At 40.0% G+C, this 17,770-nt stretch overlaps 4 protein-coding genes across 6 annotated transcripts; 2 read left to right on the forward strand and 2 right to left on the reverse strand.

The window, feature by feature from the left end:
- Positions 1-1,891: 1,891 nt before the first annotated feature.
- LOC116168381 (calcium homeostasis endoplasmic reticulum protein-like) lies at positions 1,892-5,387 on the forward strand. The gene is made up of 5 exons (XM_031484181.1): positions 1,892-2,895; positions 2,990-3,123; positions 4,544-4,909; positions 4,959-5,248; positions 5,298-5,387. The coding sequence occupies exons 1-5, from the start codon at positions 2,083-2,085 to the stop codon at positions 5,306-5,308; spliced, it is 1,614 nt and encodes a 537-aa protein (XP_031340041.1). The 5' UTR covers positions 1,892-2,082; the 3' UTR covers positions 5,309-5,387.
- Positions 5,388-6,699: 1,312 nt separating this feature from the next.
- On the reverse strand, positions 6,700-7,732 carry LOC116168293 (eukaryotic translation initiation factor 3 subunit G-like). Its single transcript, XM_031484026.1, has 2 exons — positions 7,300-7,732; positions 6,700-7,252 (listed from the first exon to the last, which is right to left on the reverse strand). The coding sequence occupies exons 1-2, from the start codon at positions 7,652-7,654 to the stop codon at positions 6,738-6,740; spliced, it is 870 nt and encodes a 289-aa protein (XP_031339886.1). The 5' UTR covers positions 7,655-7,732; the 3' UTR covers positions 6,700-6,737.
- Positions 7,733-8,420: 688 nt separating this feature from the next.
- On the reverse strand, positions 8,421-9,918 carry LOC116168204 (charged multivesicular body protein 3-like). Its single transcript, XM_031483904.1, has 4 exons — positions 9,467-9,918; positions 9,354-9,414; positions 9,128-9,307; positions 8,421-9,046 (listed from the first exon to the last, which is right to left on the reverse strand). The coding sequence occupies exons 1-4, from the start codon at positions 9,509-9,511 to the stop codon at positions 8,676-8,678; spliced, it is 657 nt and encodes a 218-aa protein (XP_031339764.1). The 5' UTR covers positions 9,512-9,918; the 3' UTR covers positions 8,421-8,675.
- A 362-nt stretch (positions 9,919-10,280) lies between these two features.
- On the forward strand, positions 10,281-16,254 carry LOC116168203 (kelch-like ECH-associated protein 1). 3 transcript variants are annotated; one of them, XM_031483903.1, is made up of 9 exons: positions 10,281-10,770; positions 13,140-13,293; positions 13,544-13,822; positions 13,869-14,018; positions 14,067-14,345; positions 14,746-14,937; positions 15,023-15,234; positions 15,437-15,819; positions 15,871-16,254. In XM_031483903.1, exons 2-9 carry the CDS (start codon positions 13,141-13,143, stop codon positions 16,053-16,055), a joined length of 1,833 nt encoding a protein of 610 aa, XP_031339763.1. In that variant the 5' UTR covers positions 10,281-10,770; position 13,140; the 3' UTR covers positions 16,056-16,254. The 3 variants fall into 3 exon arrangements, with proteins under 3 accessions (XP_031339763.1, XP_031339762.1, XP_031339761.1); XM_031483902.1 differs by having other exon boundaries at positions 10,282-10,766; XM_031483901.1 differs by lacking the exon at positions 10,281-10,770 and adding an exon at positions 10,800-11,420.
- The last annotated feature ends 1,516 nt before the right edge of the window (positions 16,255-17,770 follow it).

Genomic DNA, 17,770 nt, shown 5'->3' on the forward strand with positions numbered 1-17,770 from the left:
GAAGATCGTGTCGGGGGCTACCACATTTCCTTTGACGGTACCCCCTTCCGACGTCCCGTTCACCCGCAATTCGCGTTTGAAGATTTGACTCCACCATCAGGAAGATCGTGTCGGGGGCTACCACATTTCCTTTGACGGTACCCCCTTCCGACGTCCCGTTCACCCGCAATTCGCGATTGAAGATTTGACTCCACCATCAGTGAGATCGTGTCGCGGGCTACCACATTCCCTTTTACGGTACCCACTTCCGACGTCCCGTTCACCCGCAATTCGCGTTTGAAGATTTGACTCCACCATCAGGAAGATCGTGTCGGGGGCTACCACATTCCCTTTGACGGTACCCCCTTCCGACGTCCCGTTCACCCGCAATTCGCGTTTGAAGATTTGACTCCACCATCAGGAGATCGTGTCGGGGGCTACCACATTCCCTTTTACGGTACCCACTTCCGACGTCCCGTTCACCCGCAATTCGCGTTTGAAGATTTGACTCCACCATCAGGAAGATCGTGTCGGGGGCTACCACATTCCCGTTGACGGTACCCCCTTCCGACGTCCCGTTCACTCGCAATTCGCGTTTGAAGATTTGACTCCACCATCAGTGAGATCGTGTCGCGGGCTACCACATTCTCTTTTACGGTACCCACTTCCGACGTCCCGTTCACTCGCAATTCACTTCTATTGGCGACACGAGAAAGAGAGACAGCGATTCGAGATTCACGAAACGTTAAACCGCGTGAGTTCGCAACGGAAGGTAAAAGGCGCCTGACTACCTCTCGAAGACGCGCGCGCGCGCCGCGCAAAAGGTCGTTAATTTCGCCCCTATGACAAAAAACAAAATTCCGCCACGCAGGAGTTGTGCGCGTTTACAACATCTTTCCGACGACACCAATTTCAAAAGAATCGGACCAAAACTGTAGTAGAAGATAGGAAAAAACTGAAAAACCTTCACGTTAGTATACTACGCTCGAGGATGACGCCCAGATGTCGCCAACCCCACATCATGTAGCCATGTCCCTAAGGTTGACAAATTTCACGGCCCTGTAGATACACGTACACCCGTTGCCTTTCTACAAGAGTTCTTCTACGCGCCCACATTTGCTGCCAGCCAGCCAGCCAGCCAGCCAGCCAAAGTGAGATTAAAAGCTACTTTTTACAAAAAAAATTTTTTGCAAAAATGCGCTAAAAATGAGAAGTTTGTTTTTGCAAGATGTCTCCTTTATTTTTAAAAATTTTGAAAGATACTCTAATTTTGCATTAAGTGGTTTTTTGAGTTTTACTTTTGTAAATGGAACATACAGTGGTGTTCCCATAGGGTATACTCTCAATCAAGGCACCACTGGACATGAAACACCACAACCACCCACTCAGCTGAGTACACTCTCAAAGAAATTGATGGGAACATCACTGCGTGTGCTTATACAGGATGTCCAATTAGTACTTCTGGTGCTAGTTAATTCATATAACGTAAATTAATTTTTTAATGTACAGAGTGCTCCATAAATATGGTATGAGACATTACTGTGGTATTTTAAATAAAACACTATTCACTCTGTCCAAGGTAAAGTTGTCTATAATGAGGAATTTTTGAATATACAGGGTGCTTCATAAAGGAGGTGTGAGACACAACTGCCATTTTAAATAAAACGCTATACACTCTGTCATAAACATGTCTACCATGGGATCGGAAAATTTTCCAGGAAATTTGTTCAATATGAACAATGAGGGCGTTGTGCGCGAGTAAACCATCCTGTTGAAACCATCCATTTTTAACTTTTGTTTTTTTAGTGTGGCCTTTAGGTATATCCGTTGTATTTGTAATCAAATATGCTACTCAATACAGTAACTACTTTTTTTACGGGCCCTATAAAAATTTTTAATTTTGTTGGGATTTTCACATATAAAATTAAAATTAAATTATTCGGATTGAAATTCCTTTAATTGCGGAAATCCTTTCACATTTGTGAAGATACTCGAAACTTTTGTTTTGAGTGGTTTTTTTTTTCGGATTGCTTGCGACTTCCCCCTCAATATTGACCTCATTACATGCACATCTGTGTTTTCAATTCAATATCGCCTTGATGTATGTGCAGCGCGCGGAAAAATGCCACAGAGTTGAAAGACGCACTTGCAAGTGTAGTGGTGCCAATGTTTTGTAATGCAAGTATCGGGGCAACTGACGAGCAGAAAAATAAATTAGATAAATTATTAAGATTATGGGAGTCGAAGGCTAATTACTTAGCGACGGAAACCGTCGAGCAAATGCGCCAACCGGTCGCTAGCTACCAACAATTCAAGACCGACCAGGTCTCCAAGTTCGCGTCGGAAGTGGCGCCGTTAGCGCAACAGACGAAGGCGACGTATGATGGATATCAAGCACAGCACCAGGCGTTCGTTTGCCACGCGATGGCGCAGATTCTCGAGCTGCAACAGCAAGTGCAGAATATTGAGGCCCAAATTCAGTCGCAACCGCCTCCTCCCATTACCTCCAACATTCCGAAGTCATCGCCGGTGATGAACACGAACATAATACCCCTCGACGCTCTTCAGGCCAACCTGCAGCAAACGATGGCGCAACAATCGACCAACGAAAACGGATCGCAGGTTCAACACTTGGGAATGAATCCCCCCAATCCCGATTTGGTTCCGTCCGAAAGCCCAAACTTTCTGCCACCAATGAATCCCTCGGTACCACCACCTTTAATGTCCCAGAATAACCTTGACGTTCCGCAATTCTCCCAGCCTCCTCCCGGATTTTTCCCGCCTCCCGGCTTGTTCCCCGACTTCTCCAAGCCTCCCCCCGGTTTCGCGCCGCCGCCAGAGCCCGTTCACGAAGACCTACTGCCTTCGGTTCCATACTACGACCTTCCGGCCGGCCTCATGGTCCCACTAATAAAGGTACACAACAATTTAATTTTTCTCTTGTCATTGTCTTGACAACAAAAACGACCGATTGGCGACATTTCGAGCTAAAACGTTGTGCTGATTCTAGTTGGAAGACACCTCTTTTAAACCGTTAGATCCTAAAGATATTAGGTTGCCACCGCCGCAACCTCCGACCGAACGATTGCTTGCTGCCGTGGACGCATTTTATTCACCGCCGACGCACGAACGTCCCAGGGACAGGTAAAGTATTTAATTTATTGTATTGATCCCCATTAACTTGGCATTTTTTAATTTTAATAAGGTCTTATTTATTTATGTGTTGTAATATGTACATAGCGCACCGAAGTGAGTAGATGTGCAGCATTGATTCTAAACCAAAGAAAGTCACTAGATTTAGTAACTTTTTTTGGTTAGAGGTAGAATTGGTTTTAGGGTCATTTTGAAGAGGTAAGATTTTGTTCGCTGACATGTTTTATATTTTCTTCAGCGTTCTGCCCCTATTCCACCAAAATTAATTCCATTGAAATCTTCTAAAAACGCACTACGTATTAAATACTGAACAATCGCTATTTTTTAATCGAGTCTTTCGGCGTGCTGCAACTCGATAAGTATCTAGCGTATGTGTGTTCTTCATTCAACCCCCCTCCCCTGTGCCATGCTGTATTCTCTTTTCTACTGCCATTTACTACTTCATTGTTAATAATCATTTCTCAATACTTTCTTATCGTTCCACACGAGGGGGGGGGGGGGGGGGGGGCTCACAGTTTAGTTTTCCTTTGGCCGCAAATACTAAAACTAATTGAAACTTAAATGTTGTCCGCGCGAATTAAAAAAAAGGTATGTATAGACTCTTCAACAATCCTGGAAAAAGTGTTTCAAAGTTCCGTTCAGCATCTTTTCTGTCCCCTTTTTGTTTTCCGTGTATTGCCTTGAGCAGAGAGAGAAGGGAGTTGTTTGATCTATAATCCCCTTCCTACTCGTCAAGTTTGTGTACCGAAATTTAACACCACTGCACGTGTGCTATATGGGAAAGTTTGGTCTAACTTGGTTTGGTCAAATTCAAATGGAAGGGTTGGGGTGGTAATTTGAGGGACTATCAAGTATGACTTTGACGCATGAGTGTAATGTGTGGACATCTCTCTGTCGTCAAATTAAAGTAAAAATTAGGACCGCAGTAAATTTTAATTTTTGTAACTTTTGTATCAATTCCGGTTAATTAGATGTACTAATTATTGTTAATCCATATTTAATACTGTGAAAGTGTCCGACAAAGAGATTCCACAGTTTAGTGAGGTCTGATGTGTACGATGATTGATTGTAAGATTTTGATGGGTAATTCACTTGAGGTAGATGTGCACCTCATTTTTTTCTGTTTGCCTTTCATCGAACCACACGCCATCTACTAACGATTGGTGTAACTAATACCATTGACTAATCTCCCCCCATAGTCAATGCTAATACTAGTTGGCTTGGCTATATGGAATGTATTGTATCATAACCATTTCGTTCGTAAGCGATCTATATTCTGCAGTGTGGTGCAGCTATTAGCAAATAGTACTGTTTTGTGATGATAGCACAAAGTGTAAGGTAATAATGTAATTATGTTATTTTTCTTATTCGTTATTCATAAACTTAAATTTAACTTCAATTACAAACCCAGTGAGGGTTGGGAAAAGCTAGGACTATACGAATACTACAAGGCAAAAAATAGCGCTAAAAGAGACAAAGAAGATGCAATAAATTCAGGTCTTCGAGAGAAATCGCGATCGCCGAGTCCCATACAGTTACCAGTCGAGAAAGAGCCCTCGCCACCTAGACGACGATACACGAGTCTATCGCCATCACCTCAAAGAAACAGGCGTTCGCGGTCGAGAAGCCCGCGAAGGAGTCGGCGACGCAGTCGAAGCAGGCGCAGGAACAGCAGACGAAGCTCGTCACATTCGAAGTCGCGCTCGCGTTCGCGATCTCCCGTGCCTCAGCCGAAGGTCGTCGTCCGATCTCCGTCCCCTCCACCTACGCTCTTCAGGTTTGCGTTAACTCAACAACTCGCCCTCGCCTTTAACGTCGTTTTACAGCGCAACTCCCACATTCACAAGCATAGAAACTCAACAAGAGCTGGATTCGAGCAACAAGGGGCATCAGATGTTGCGCAAAATGGGATGGGGTGGTAGCGGTCTGGGAGCGAACGAACAAGGAATTGACTCGCCAATATCCGGCGGCGACGTGCGCGATCGACAGGATCAGTTTAAGGGCATAGGATGTGATCTGAACGACCCGTATGAAAACTTCCGTAAAAACAAGGGAGCCGCTTTTATTACCAGGATGAAGGCAAGGGCCGAAGAACGAGCGAATGAAAGTAGTATGAGTAAGTAGCTGTAGGTTTTTTTTCTTTCATGCTTTCCTTTATGTTACAGGTAGTGTATGAATGACGTTGGAGTAACGTATGCGAGACTTTTTTGTAAATAGGTGTAGAAGATATTAATAAAATGATATTTGTAAGCTCTTTTTTGAAAATTAATGTACTTTTGTCAGACCAGGGTTGCCACATTGACTGGAACACCATCGCTCCATGCACCAAAATTGTGTCACATTGTCAAAATTGCGACCCCCGGCTATTTTTTTCATAACCTATATTTTGAAGGTGGCCAAAATGTGCAACGTTTTCTTATTTATGAAGTTGTTACTTTTCCACACCAATATACGGGTACGTATTGTATTGTCTTCTACGCATGCGCAAATGTAACTTTCTTATTTATGGACCGATCTTGATAGAAATTGTAACAGTAGGTAGCACCTTTTAATAAAGGCAAATCGATCATTATTAAACATTTTCAAATCTGCGCGCGAATGCGCCGAGGTAACATCGCTATTTGTTGACTTCTTTCTCAAATGAACTGTGAAGTAAGTATTGTATCGACAGATCCGGGAAGCATTGTATACTGTACGTTTAAATAGACCAGTTGTACTACACTCAGAACATGAAAGCACTTGTGTGGGAAAATTTTGCGCAAGCGCAACCATCCACGCATCCTGTAATCTTGGTATAGATCTATCATGGGCGGCGTATGCCGTTTGTTTCTTGCGTTATTCATTATACTAGTCGCCTTTGGAATGTTTGTTTACACGCAAATTTATTTATCTTTCTCTTGCAACTTGCATGCAATGGGGTCATCCCGCCTTCATTTTTTATTTCTGATCCACAAAGTACATTAAAAATAAAAAGACCCGTGTGTCCTCAATTTTTATTTGCGAGTAAAATAAACCCAAAATAAATTATTAAAAAGCTGTGTTTTTAGTCCGAATTTGAAACGATTCAGACTAAATACGTCACAAACCTACAACCAATCACGTAGAAGTGAGCTGGCAACCTTACGCGAGGGTCTGACGTTTGTCACATTTGACGTTTTGAGAGGGATGTTTAACTGCATCTAGCACGAAAGTGACAAGTGCCTGTGACAGATGACGCAAGTTATAAATGCCATTCTCCTGCAATATTGCCAAGTCGTTATGTCATCTGAATGGTTCTAGGAGCTGATTGGTCGGGCTTATTACGTCACAGAGCCCGCCACAATTGAATAAACCTTTAAAACCGCACGTTCATTATTTTTTTTGCTAATCAGCCTGTATTTTTAAATAAACTTTTACTGTCCAAAAAAATGTTTTATGGTTTCAGGTACACGCTTATTAAACTAGAACTGCGGAATTCAATTATACTGTAAACCCCCATTGCAATTTTGTTGCTCCATGTCAGGCGGGCTTTACATGTGGTAATTAAGGAACACACTGTACACATACAATATAAAAATTGAACAAAAACAACTTTATAAAATTTTTTTATTGATAGATAGGTACATTTAATGGTTAGAAGAAGTATTGGGCTTAGACCAATCAACATTAAGAATCAAATGATCGTATCCGTGCCCGTTCAGATTAGCAATAGCTTTAACAGCATCATTACGAAATTTAAAATGAACATAACCGAATCCTCTACACTGACCAGTCTGCTTCTCCTTGGCCAAATACAATTTGTGAACGGGTCCGAATGGTTTTACCAGCTCTTCCAAATCGGCGTCGGTTGTGGAATCGCTCAAATTAGAGACGCGTATAGCAATGGCATCGTCGCGACGTGCACCCGACATGCCGGCATTATCGATGCGTTTAGATGCACCGTCACCTCGCATATTCGGCGGCAGATACTTGGTCGTCGATTTTGTAGTGCTATCGGCGGTTTGGGGTTGCATTTGTGGTGCTTTCTTTTCACCGTCAGCCGTCTTGGCGCTGGCAAGCGCGGTGTCCTTCCAAGGACATTTAGAAGTCCAATGGTCCCCGTTGCAGGTTCGACATTTCACGACTGCCTTATCGCCCATCACTGAAACTCGCCTATAATAATGTTGCTCATATTAAAAAAGCACTTACTCTTCAATTTATCCAAGGCGTCTTCCTCCACCTTGTTATCCTCCTCTTTACTGGTGACATACTGCATGTAAACATCTTCTCCGCCTATGGTAGTTGCCGGATTCGGGCCGGGCTTGTCATCGGCCGATTCACCGAATTTTGCCCAAGTTTTACGTAGCGCGATACTCTTCGAAACTATACGCTTCTCGATTTTGTACGTACGTACAATCTTAACTTTCTTGTTGTCCTCCCCGAGTTTATACTCGGTGAGAATTTTAAAACCATTCTCGCGTACTTCCGTCGAGGGAGGCAAAGCTCCACCTTCCAACTCAACCTCGTCTGCCCAACTCGATTTTACCTCCTCTGCTGCGGGCATATTGTACAAATTTGTTTTTTTTTAAGGGAAAGCTTACACGTTACTTATTTATAACCTCACTTCTTTGACAGACCATATCCCTACATCAAATAAACAAAAAAGTCCCTAGGGTCAAGGTTCAGAAATAAATCATTCTACAGGGGGATCGTAAATGATTGACGGTGAGTTGCTGTTTGCACGTTCTTGTTTACACAAAAACTCTGTTTTTCTAAATCGGTAGCAAAGGTCTGTCGCTTACATGAGTTCGTAGATCTCACGCTACTTAGTGATGTATTCATGATTTGTATGCAATGCCATTGTTAATTTAATTAATGAATGGTTTTATTTTTTTAGAGAAGGTTAATGCGATTGTAAGGAAAAGTTCTCATTTCTAGTCTAGTACATATAGTTTTTTGATAAAATACAAAAGTCCAAAATTAAGATTATTGAGTTATTGCGAAAAACTAAAATAATTTGATCAAAGGTGATTTCATTCGGTTTTAAACGTTCCCAATTTAACCAATTCCACATGTTAGGCGAGAGAAATGGACACTATATACTATATACATGTTGTTCCCAAATATTTAGGAACAACATGTATGCTGTAAATACGGAAGGGACTAATTCTTAGGCTTATTTTATGACTAAACGTTCATATAAACACAGGTCCGTAAACGCTTCGTTACAGAAAAATTTGTGCATTGTCGTAAATTGTATATATATACAGGGTGGAACTTCTTAACTTTCTGATCTTTCCACTGTTCTAACTAGACCACTAAAAAAGAGATTGCAACTCAAATATTTTATTAACAGTTATACTTAAGCACATTGTTTAAATAAAAAACTAAGATATAAATACTCTTATGTACAATTTTACATATTTAAACTTTTAAGAATGTTAAAAACAAATCAAGTATCTACAGTACAAGTAAGCGAAGGCCACATCAGCTATACTTATACTAGCACAGCGGCGTAGATAATTTGCTTAATTAATCCGCAGCTGCTTAAAAACACGTTAAAAAAATACTGTTAATTCGTGCGCCTACGACTTTAACGCGGCCAAACGGCTCTGCATATCTTCCAATTCCTCTTCGTTCTCCTCCTCGTCGGGCACGTCGACGACCTGCTTTTTCGCCTCGGTGACGGGAGGCGCGGGAGCCTCGCCCAGCTTACCCTCGGTAAGCTCCCAGAGCACCTTGTCGACCTCGGTCTGCGCCGCCTCCTCCATCTCCTGACTGTCCTCCTCCATCGCGTCCATCGTTTCGTCAATCATCTCCTCGATGATGCCCGCCTTCATCATTTCCTTTGACAGTTCTTGCATGGTGTGCGCCACTTCCGGTATTCGAATTAATCGCTGCATCGCTTGCATTACCTCGGTGGATTTTGAGAGCGAACCGGCGACACGTAATGTAGCTGTTTTATAATAATAATTTTAGTTGTTAAGATATACAGGGTGTCCTACGACAAATGCCAACAAAATGGAGACATTCTTACCTAACTGATTTTTCATTTGTAATTGAACAGAGTTTAAGTGGGCCTTCGATGTGTAGATCTTTGTGATCGCTTTACGTGCACGTAACACCTCTTTTGCGAGGATGGTACACGCTTCACGATCATTTTTCTTGGCTGCCTCTTTCAGAGAGCGTTTCACCTTCTCTTCCTCGCGTTGTATCGCTACAACACTTAAGTGAGTATATTACTATCGACAAATAGTGCATACCTCGAATCTGCCTGTCCAATTGGGAATTCTCCTTGCGAAGCTTGTGAGACCACTCGTTCACCTAAAAGAAGACACCGAGTCATAGTAAAGGTGGCATGACGGGCGATTATTACCAGCTCTTTGGGATTTCTTTCAGGAGTTTTTCCAAATAGGCCCATATTTGGATGTATTTAGTTTATTATTCATTCAGTAGTGTCAAATTTTTAGGTGTAATTCGTTGACAGTTCAGTAAATTGTCAATAAATGCATGCGTAGCAAATCACAACAAAACTATAGAGCGGCACATGTAGAAATAGGATGTATATGTTTTATACAGTGTCCAACGATAAGGTGAGTCGATTATTATTATAGGCCCCTTGTTTGAATAAACAATGCTGCACCCATTTTTGCGAGCTGGCAACCGCGCGACTTTTTAGAACGGAAAAAGCCAGACTGCGCCGCTTCGAGAGCAAGAACGCTTCTTGCGTTACAGCCATTTTGGTTTGAGCTGTCGTCGATAGAGCATCCTATAGTTTAAGTTTGTGTTTTTTTGTTTTATTTAACGTAGGTAGTAATCTTTGCATTTCTTTATTTGTTTTATATGCAACATGTTATACAGACGTGTGTCGCAACATTACGAAGCATAACTTTTTCGTAATGTTAATAATAACTACTGTAACAAGCCTTTCGTTTTTGCTGCACTTAAAAATCGAACGGTAATCGTAATCTGCTCGTATACATAAAATTTCATTATATTTTAAGCCCCAAGTGTTTATTGGTCACACTAATTGCGTTACTTCTAGTTCAATTTTAAAAAAGTGGAAATCTTACACTTAACATACACTGCGCGACGAACACAAGTTACTCAGAAACGACGGCCATCTTGAGATTGTGCTCACGTTATTTACATTTTAGTCGAACTCGTGAATTGGCAGAAGGACGCTGCACCCAGGCAGGAACCGATCAAACTGCTCCTTTTATTGGATGAAGATGAAGCCAAAGGATGCCATGTCTGTGTCAAAAATGGGATGATCAATTTTTAATAGTTTCAGGCTCCATACGAATAATATACTGTACTAAACCACTGTTACCAATCTCTTCTGTCATCTCGACAGTGTTACCACCGGCACAGAACAAAATCGTTATTTACATTTCGCATTGTGTGGGACGTTCCGAAATTAAATGTTCGTTAATTAATTTATTGCAGCTCATTTGTGTAAATTTGTATTGTTATTTGTTTAAAAAGCGAAGTGACGCGACGGCTCACGACCGTTTCATTTAAAATTTGGAGCCGTTCCTGCTTTTAATTAGGAGTGCGATTCTCGTTATTGTTGATTTTAATTTTAAAATGAAGTTAATCACAAAGATGAATTATTGCTACCTGGTTAAGTCAGTTTAGAGTGCGACTTTCAATATTGCCGTCGTCGGTGCGAAGTAAGTACGTGTTATGTAAATTATGTAAAGCGTTTATTTACTTCCTATTTGGCACCGTTGGTGCAACAATGTTTTTGCAACCTTTAAGCGGGCGGGCTAAATTTAAACGTGTTTTGGCCGCATATGTACTTTCAGTTCCACTTTTTACTCCACTTACGTGAAAATAGTATCCATATCACATGCTGTTAAATGCTAGTCATGCTGCTTAAGCATTTATCCGCGAAGGTTACGTACTTCACACATTTATTGCACTGTCATCGCTGATAGTGCTTTCCATCCTTGTCGCGTACACGTAAAGGGTGCGGAGATGCTGCGCGAAGAAGAGGATGACAATAGGGTTCAGGAAATCACCCCGGCTTTCCCAGAGCGAGATTTTTCAAAAATACTACCTACAACGTTCCATACACCCACTTAATTACGGACAATTTATGAGTTCTGTCGCACCATGACGCGACGAACTATATTTTACCGATTTTGCAAGTCATTATTATTATTAAATAACACTTTTTTGGACGCCCGTACTTCCCTTGCTACAGTCCACGCGACATCCATTCACGCGAACGCGCCTTCACCCAACGTCGTTTTATTTTCAAAATTGTTTTTCAAAATTATGGTCTGGCTGTCTTTTAATACTGTCGATTTTGGCCCAAATAGGTATGTATTTTTTAACAGTTTTGAGTGTTTTGAACTTCGCTTTAAATCACATTTTTGGGAGGTTTTTACACATTTCATGTACAGGGTGTCCAAAACGATGATTATAAGCGCATATTTTTGAAAAAATGTACGTAGCTACTTGAAATGTTTTTGTTTTCAGGGCCCACAATCTACCCTTTAAGTGTACAGGGTGGTTCAAATTCGTGGCTCGCCATTTTTATATACTCGTACACTAAATAAAAGGTTAACGAAACGGACTCATTACTTTCATGATTTGCTTAAATAGAACTGTGGCCATACCTATTATATGACAACTATTTATAAACTTATACAGGGTACTCATGGATTAATGTCAATCTTCATAGATTTGAAAATACAGGAAACCCCTTTTTAGGTTATTAAATGAGCTCCATTTAATGTGAAATATTTTCAATTTTTTTTCATTCGCAAAAAGCAAAAAGGTAAACGAAAAAGAATCGTTACTTTCAGGATTTGTTCTAGGATCTAGGCCATAACTAATATATAACAACCATTCAAACATTTATACAGGGTGCTCAGGAATTAATCTCAAGCTTTGTAGTTTTGAAAATGCAATCCCTTTTTAAAATGAACTCCATTTAATGTGAAATATTTTCAGTTGTGTACAATTTTTGGCTTTAATTCGAAACGGTTTTTTTGATTTTTTTTGAAATTTTTTAAATTGTGATTAATTCGCGAAATTATTAGCCGTATATGGTAAATAAAACAGACTTGTTACTTTCAGGATTTCATTTAACAAAACCTAAGCCTTATTTAATATGTAACAACTGTTCAAAGATTTATACAGGGTGCGCAGGAGTTCAAGTCGAATTTCATATTTTCGAAAATGCAAAAAATCAATTTTTCCGTTTCATGTTATTCAATGAACTTATTTCAGGTAAGGGCAATTTGTAATTACATTTTTTATTTTGTAGCAGATGTTAAATTGGCGTTTTGATTTTAATTTGAATGAGTGTCTCTTTTAACAATTAGAGTAGATAAGGTGATTACTTTAACGGCACGGGTAGATAAAATTGTGGTATTCCAATGATATCTGTCGTTCTTATTAAAAATGGGACGCGGCGCACGAAATAAAATGACTGAATGTAATAAATGCGATTTCAGATGACTTCAAAATATCAGTAAATCTGATTCTTTCATTCTGATTTGAGTAAATTGCGAGAGATTTCAGTGGATTTCAAGGGGTTTCAAATAACTTCATGTATTAAATATGACTTTTTCTCACAATTTCCCAATGCGATTTCAGATTTTGTATCAGTGTGACTTCCAAGTGATTTCAGAAACATTTTTTCTCAGTGGGATATCAAATTGTTTCAAAATTCAAGAGTGTTCGATGCTATTTCAGAAATTATCTCAATTTACTTATTAATAATAATTTTATAACAATTACATAAGTAGGTATTATAATATGTTTTTATCTCAGAATCTTAAAATCGATTGTGAAGTGGCAAGTCACTTTGAGATAATTCATACGTAGATCTGTGATCGAGAATAGTATGAGGCATTGTTTTTTTGTTATTCGTTGAGTAATGGTGTTGCGTTGTACCGAGTATGATTTTAGGAGGTAGGTCTCTTCTTGCGCTTAGCAGAAAGTGGCTGTGACAAATTCGACTGTAAACAATCACATAAATTAGAAATGAAAGCAAATACTCTCGTAATTTTAGTAATTTATTTTTGCAGAATGGATGGAGATGAAGGCTGCAGCTATGGCTCTACAAATGGATTGGATTCGAGTCCGCACAAGCCGAGCCAATCTCAGTCTCCCTCTTGCAATGCCGTGGATCTTGGAGATATGAGCTTTATGATGGTCGACTATATAAAAGACGCGATGAAGGTAGGAAATGATTTAAAATTTTCTTTTCAACTGTAAAACATAACCTGTTCCCGTTCCCGTGGGAATTTCATAAACTTTCACGGGCATACGTCCAACGATTCCTCATTCCTTCTTTTTACTAAACGTGGATAAAGTAACGGACCTTTTTTTAAACACCCTGTGTATAGGTTTCCAAAATATTTCTGACAAAATTTTCTACACATCTCACGCTCTCATTTTGGTTAGATTTCTCAAGTTCAAACGTTTATAGGCAATGGACATGATGAGAAATCACCACATGTTAACCGACGTCGTTCTGGAAGTGGGAGCGGAACTTTTTCACGCCCACCGTTTAGTGTTAGCCGCCGCTAGTCCGTACTTTAAGGCCATGTTTACAGGGGGACTGCGCGAGTGCGACATGAATCGCGTGCAGTTGCAGGGGGTGTCGGCGACGGTGATGGCGCGCCTGATACATTTCATGTACACCGGACGGATAAGGGTCACCGAAAATACCGTGTGTCAGCTACTTCCCGCCGCCACCATGTTTCAGGTACGAATTGATTCGGCTCGAAGAACCAACTATCGCTTCATTTTAGATTACGAACGTTATTCAAGCCTGCTGTGATTTTCTGGCACGTCAATTAGATCCTAGCAACGCGATCGGTATAGCGACATTCGCCGAGCAGCACGGTTGCACCGAACTGTGTCGGAAAGCGAATCAGTATATCGAAAGACATTTTATTCAGGTAGGTAAGAGACGCTTATCTAATTTTGTAAAACCGCCGTATGTACAGATCTGTCACGAGGAGGAATTCCTTCAACTCAACTGTGTACAATTAATTACGTTAATTAAGAAGGACGAGCTAAACGTTCAGGCGGAGGAAGAGGTGTATAAGGCTGTGATAAAGTGGGTAAGGTACGACGAGGACAATCGGCACGTTAAGATGGAGCATATAATTAGCGCGGTTCGGTGTCAGTTTCTTACTCCCAAGTTCCTCAATGACCAAATGACGAACTGTGATGTGTTGAGGAAAACGCCCGCGTGTCGAGAATATCTGGCGAGGATATTTAAGGTAGTTACATTCAAGCAATAGATTTGCATACTAAGTCTTTAAGAGTCCTTTAAAAGTTTATACGAATAATGTTCTTCTCGAGCGCGCCCGTTTTACTCCCTTATCTCTAGACATTACTTTTGTTCACGTTTGCTGAGAAGCGGTATAAGTGTAAATTTTCCTATGTTAAATAATGTTCAAAAGTGAAAATTAATATTTTGAAAACGGCTAACGCGACCACCCGTTACAACTCTCAGTTAGCCTTTTGTTTTTTTGGGAGGGGGGGGGGCTGCATACATCCCATGTATTTCTGTCAAGTTATGCTAGATTAAGAAACTTTTAGTTATTGCTAACACCAAATTAAATATGCAAATCTATTGCTATCTTTTAAGTCATCGTCTCAAACATTAATCCGTTTCAGGATTTAACACTACATAAGAAATTAGCTGTGAAAGAGAGAACTCCGAATACTCCTAGGATAATTTATGTGGCGGGCGGTTACTTTAGGCACTCATTAAACGTTTTGGAAGGGTACAATGTGGACGATAAGACGTGGCATACTCTGGACAACCTAACAGTTCCCAGATCCGGACTAGGCGGGGCCTTTTTAAAGGTAACATTGGACGAAGCTGCCTGTCAATTTTGTTGCACTTAACGTATAAGTAGGAATAAGTTTTTTTATTTGAAACACAATTCAGGGTTCATTTTATGCAGTGGGAGGTAGAAACAACACTCAAGGCAACAGTTCCGATTCCGACTGGGTCGATAAATATAACCCCGCCAAGGATCAGTGGAGACCTTGTAGTCCGATGTCTGTAGCTCGCAATCGTGTCGGTGTGGCTGTCATGGACGATTTGCTGTACGCTGTAGGTGGAAGTGAGGGCAACAAATACCACAACAGTGTCGAATTGTAAGTTGACACTTCTTGTGGCAGTTAATGTAACATATACACCAATAAGAAACCACTCACCCTCAACTATTTACCTGCTGCATGGTGACTAGATTTTACCCAATCAATTGATGTTTTTATTTTACATGTTGTTTAATCTTAACAATAAATAAATAAATTGAACTTAATCAAAAATAAGAGAGGTCATTAATTTTTTTTTCAGTTACGATCCAGAATTAGACCAATGGACGAACGTCAAGCCGATGCACACGCAGCGCCTGGCAGTAGGAGTCGCCGTCGTGAGCAGGCTACTGTACGCCATCGGCGGTTTTGACGGGACCAATCGGCTTAGCACCGTAGAGTGCTACCACCCGGAAAACAACGAATGGACGATGGTTAACTCGATGCATACGCAAAGAAGCGGAGCGGGCGTGGCGGGCATAAATCACTACATCTACGTAATCGGAGGTTATGACGGCAAGAGGCAGTTAAATTCTGTAGAACGGTACGATACGGAAAGAAATACTTGGGAATTCATGTCGAGCATGAAAGTTGCAAGGAGTGCTTTAAGTGTAACAGTTTTAGACTGTCGAATATACGCTATGGGTATGTTAAAAAATGACGCCTACTGTTCGTCATACTTATCTGTCTTTTTAGGTGGATACGACGGACAGAATTTTCTGTCGACCGTAGAAGTGTATAATCCAATGTTAAACACATGGGAAGATGGTGAACCTCTTTCTTCAGGAAGATCAGGTCATGCTAGTGCTGTTTGCTATCAAAATCCCAACTGCCAGCTGCCAGCTAAAGAATGCTTAATTAAAGATAGAGTATTACCTTGAATACAAATTGTAATGTGTAGGTAGTAGTTGGTAATATTTACCAGTATGTTCTTGGTGATATTCATCTTAGTCATTTTTGTATAATAAATGTCATTATTTATTTTTTAGTATCTACACGATGTAATGCTGTGATTTCATTTATCTTGTAATTTGACATTCCTTCTACATTAACTTAATAAACATCATTTTTTTATCTTAACACTTGCTTTTAAAACTCATTAGTCTATGAGAGTAAAGGGACGCAAAAAACATTGGTCCAACAATTGATGAGTGCAAGACATTTTATTAGTATGCAGATCTCGCCCTGTAGACTATTTACACTTAAAAGTTATGAAGAAGAAAGTCGATCAGAAAGAAGAAACCAGATTCATCACCCAGTATACTCTTCTAATACAAATATTGAAGTGAAAAATTCCTCTCGAATTATACATATCATCATATATTATGTTCTCCTGATGGTGAGTAAAATTTAGAGAGATGAGTGCTTTATGCATTACGAGCAGAAACCCTTGTACAAATTCTCAGGGCCTGCAAGGTAAGTGTAAGTAACCAAGAAGAAAGTGACAAAACACAACTCCTGTGAATAGAAATGAACTCTTCAGCTTCCCTTATGATGTTCTCTAGTAAACATTTACAATTTTTCACATATAATTTTAGATTAGAAAAACATCTCTAAGTGGACAATGGACCAATTACATTAAAAGCTTCCTGGTCGATTTCGGACAGGTCATTTTGGGTATTTATATTCAGCGCACGGAAAGAATCAAAGGGACCGTGAAAAGTTTTTCCGTGCGCTAGCCTGAAAAGGGCCAGATACCATTATTTCTAATACAGGTGTAAATAAGGTGATTTCAATGAAGTATAATAAAAAAAGTTTTTTCCGGCCTCAATAAAAGGCAGTGTATAACCTTCCTTTTTTACCATTAAATTTCTCGGGAAAACACTTTTTCTTATTATTTTTGGTGCGTAGAATCCAAAACAATTCGTACTTTGTCGATCAGACTTCTCAATCAAAAGTTATGGACTAGAAACCAATTTCGAAAGCAAATTCAAAGGGCTGTAACTTTTGAACTAGTAGCCCAATCTTGGAACTGTTTGAAATTATGGATTCTACAGGCCACATTCTATAAGAAACATTTTTTTCCGGGTCGATCTGAGACAATTTTTTTTGAGGGCCTCAAAAAAAGGCAGTGTACAACCTTCCTTTTTTACCAAAAATCGACTGCACCAAAATATCTCGGGAAAACACTTTTTCTTATTAATTTTGGTGCGTAGAATCCAAAACAATTCGTACTTTTTCGATCAGACTTCTCAATCAAAAGTTATAGACTAGAAACTTAACTATCAGTCTTTAAAATGATCACACAGGAGCGAAATGTTTAATTTTTGAGTTTCGTGGTTTACTCCTTTGACAGCGAAAGGCACAAATCCCAAAATGTTTATAGCCTTGCCTGAGTTTTTGGTTAATATTAAAATAATCAACGCAGAATTCATTGTACTGACATCTGTTTTTATTATTGTGGACTAACATTTTATCGCTAAATGCAGGACACTTTATTACCACCATTATTTTAGTTGCTACTTACACCTCAAAGATGTCGCAACACTTATTTTATACTGTATGAAATGTTAGATGTCAGAGCGAACTTATTAAAAACCATAGACGCTTCCATAGATATATGAAGTTTTTACCTCAAATGCATAAATGAATGTTT

This window comes from Photinus pyralis, unplaced genomic scaffold, assembly GCF_008802855.1.
Source record: "Photinus pyralis isolate 1611_PpyrPB1 unplaced genomic scaffold, Ppyr1.3 Ppyr1.4_LG4, whole genome shotgun sequence".
NCBI classification, from domain to species: domain Eukaryota; kingdom Metazoa; phylum Arthropoda; class Insecta; order Coleoptera; family Lampyridae; genus Photinus; species Photinus pyralis.

Excerpts from the sequence above, each read along its gene's own strand:
- LOC116168204 (XM_031483904.1), bottom strand. The coding sequence starts at position 9,511 with ATGGGCCTATTTGGAAAAACTCCTGAAAGAAATCCCAAAGAGCTG. Across the intron at positions 9,415-9,466 it reads AAAGAAATCCCAAAGAGCTG|GTGAACGAGTGGTCTCACAA; the intron begins GTAATAATCGCC and ends GTCTTCTTTTAG. Across the intron at positions 9,308-9,353 it reads ATTGGACAGGCAGATTCGAG|CGATACAACGCGAGGAAGAG; the intron begins GTATGCACTATT and ends TAAGTGTTGTAG.
- LOC116168203 (XM_031483901.1), top strand. The coding sequence starts at position 11,212 with ATGACGCGACGAACTATATTTTACCGATTTTGCAAGTCATTATTATTA. Across the intron at positions 11,421-13,139 it reads GTCGATTTTGGCCCAAATAG|AATGGATGGAGATGAAGGCT; the intron begins GTATGTATTTTT and ends TTATTTTTGCAG. Across the intron at positions 15,820-15,870 it reads CTGTCGAATATACGCTATGG|GTGGATACGACGGACAGAAT; the intron begins GTATGTTAAAAA and ends CTGTCTTTTTAG.
- LOC116168293 (XM_031484026.1), bottom strand. The coding sequence starts at position 7,654 with ATGCCCGCAGCAGAGGAGGTAAAATCGAGTTGGGCAGACGAGGTTGAG. Across the intron at positions 7,253-7,299 it reads CGCCTTGGATAAATTGAAGA|TGATGGGCGATAAGGCAGTC; the intron begins GTAAGTGCTTTT and ends GGCGAGTTTCAG.
- LOC116168381 (XM_031484181.1), top strand. The coding sequence starts at position 2,083 with ATGTGCAGCGCGCGGAAAAATGCCACAGAGTTGAAAGACGCACTTGCA. Across the intron at positions 2,896-2,989 it reads TCATGGTCCCACTAATAAAG|TTGGAAGACACCTCTTTTAA; the intron begins GTACACAACAAT and ends TGCTGATTCTAG. Across the intron at positions 3,124-4,543 it reads CACGAACGTCCCAGGGACAG|TGAGGGTTGGGAAAAGCTAG; the intron begins GTAAAGTATTTA and ends TTACAAACCCAG.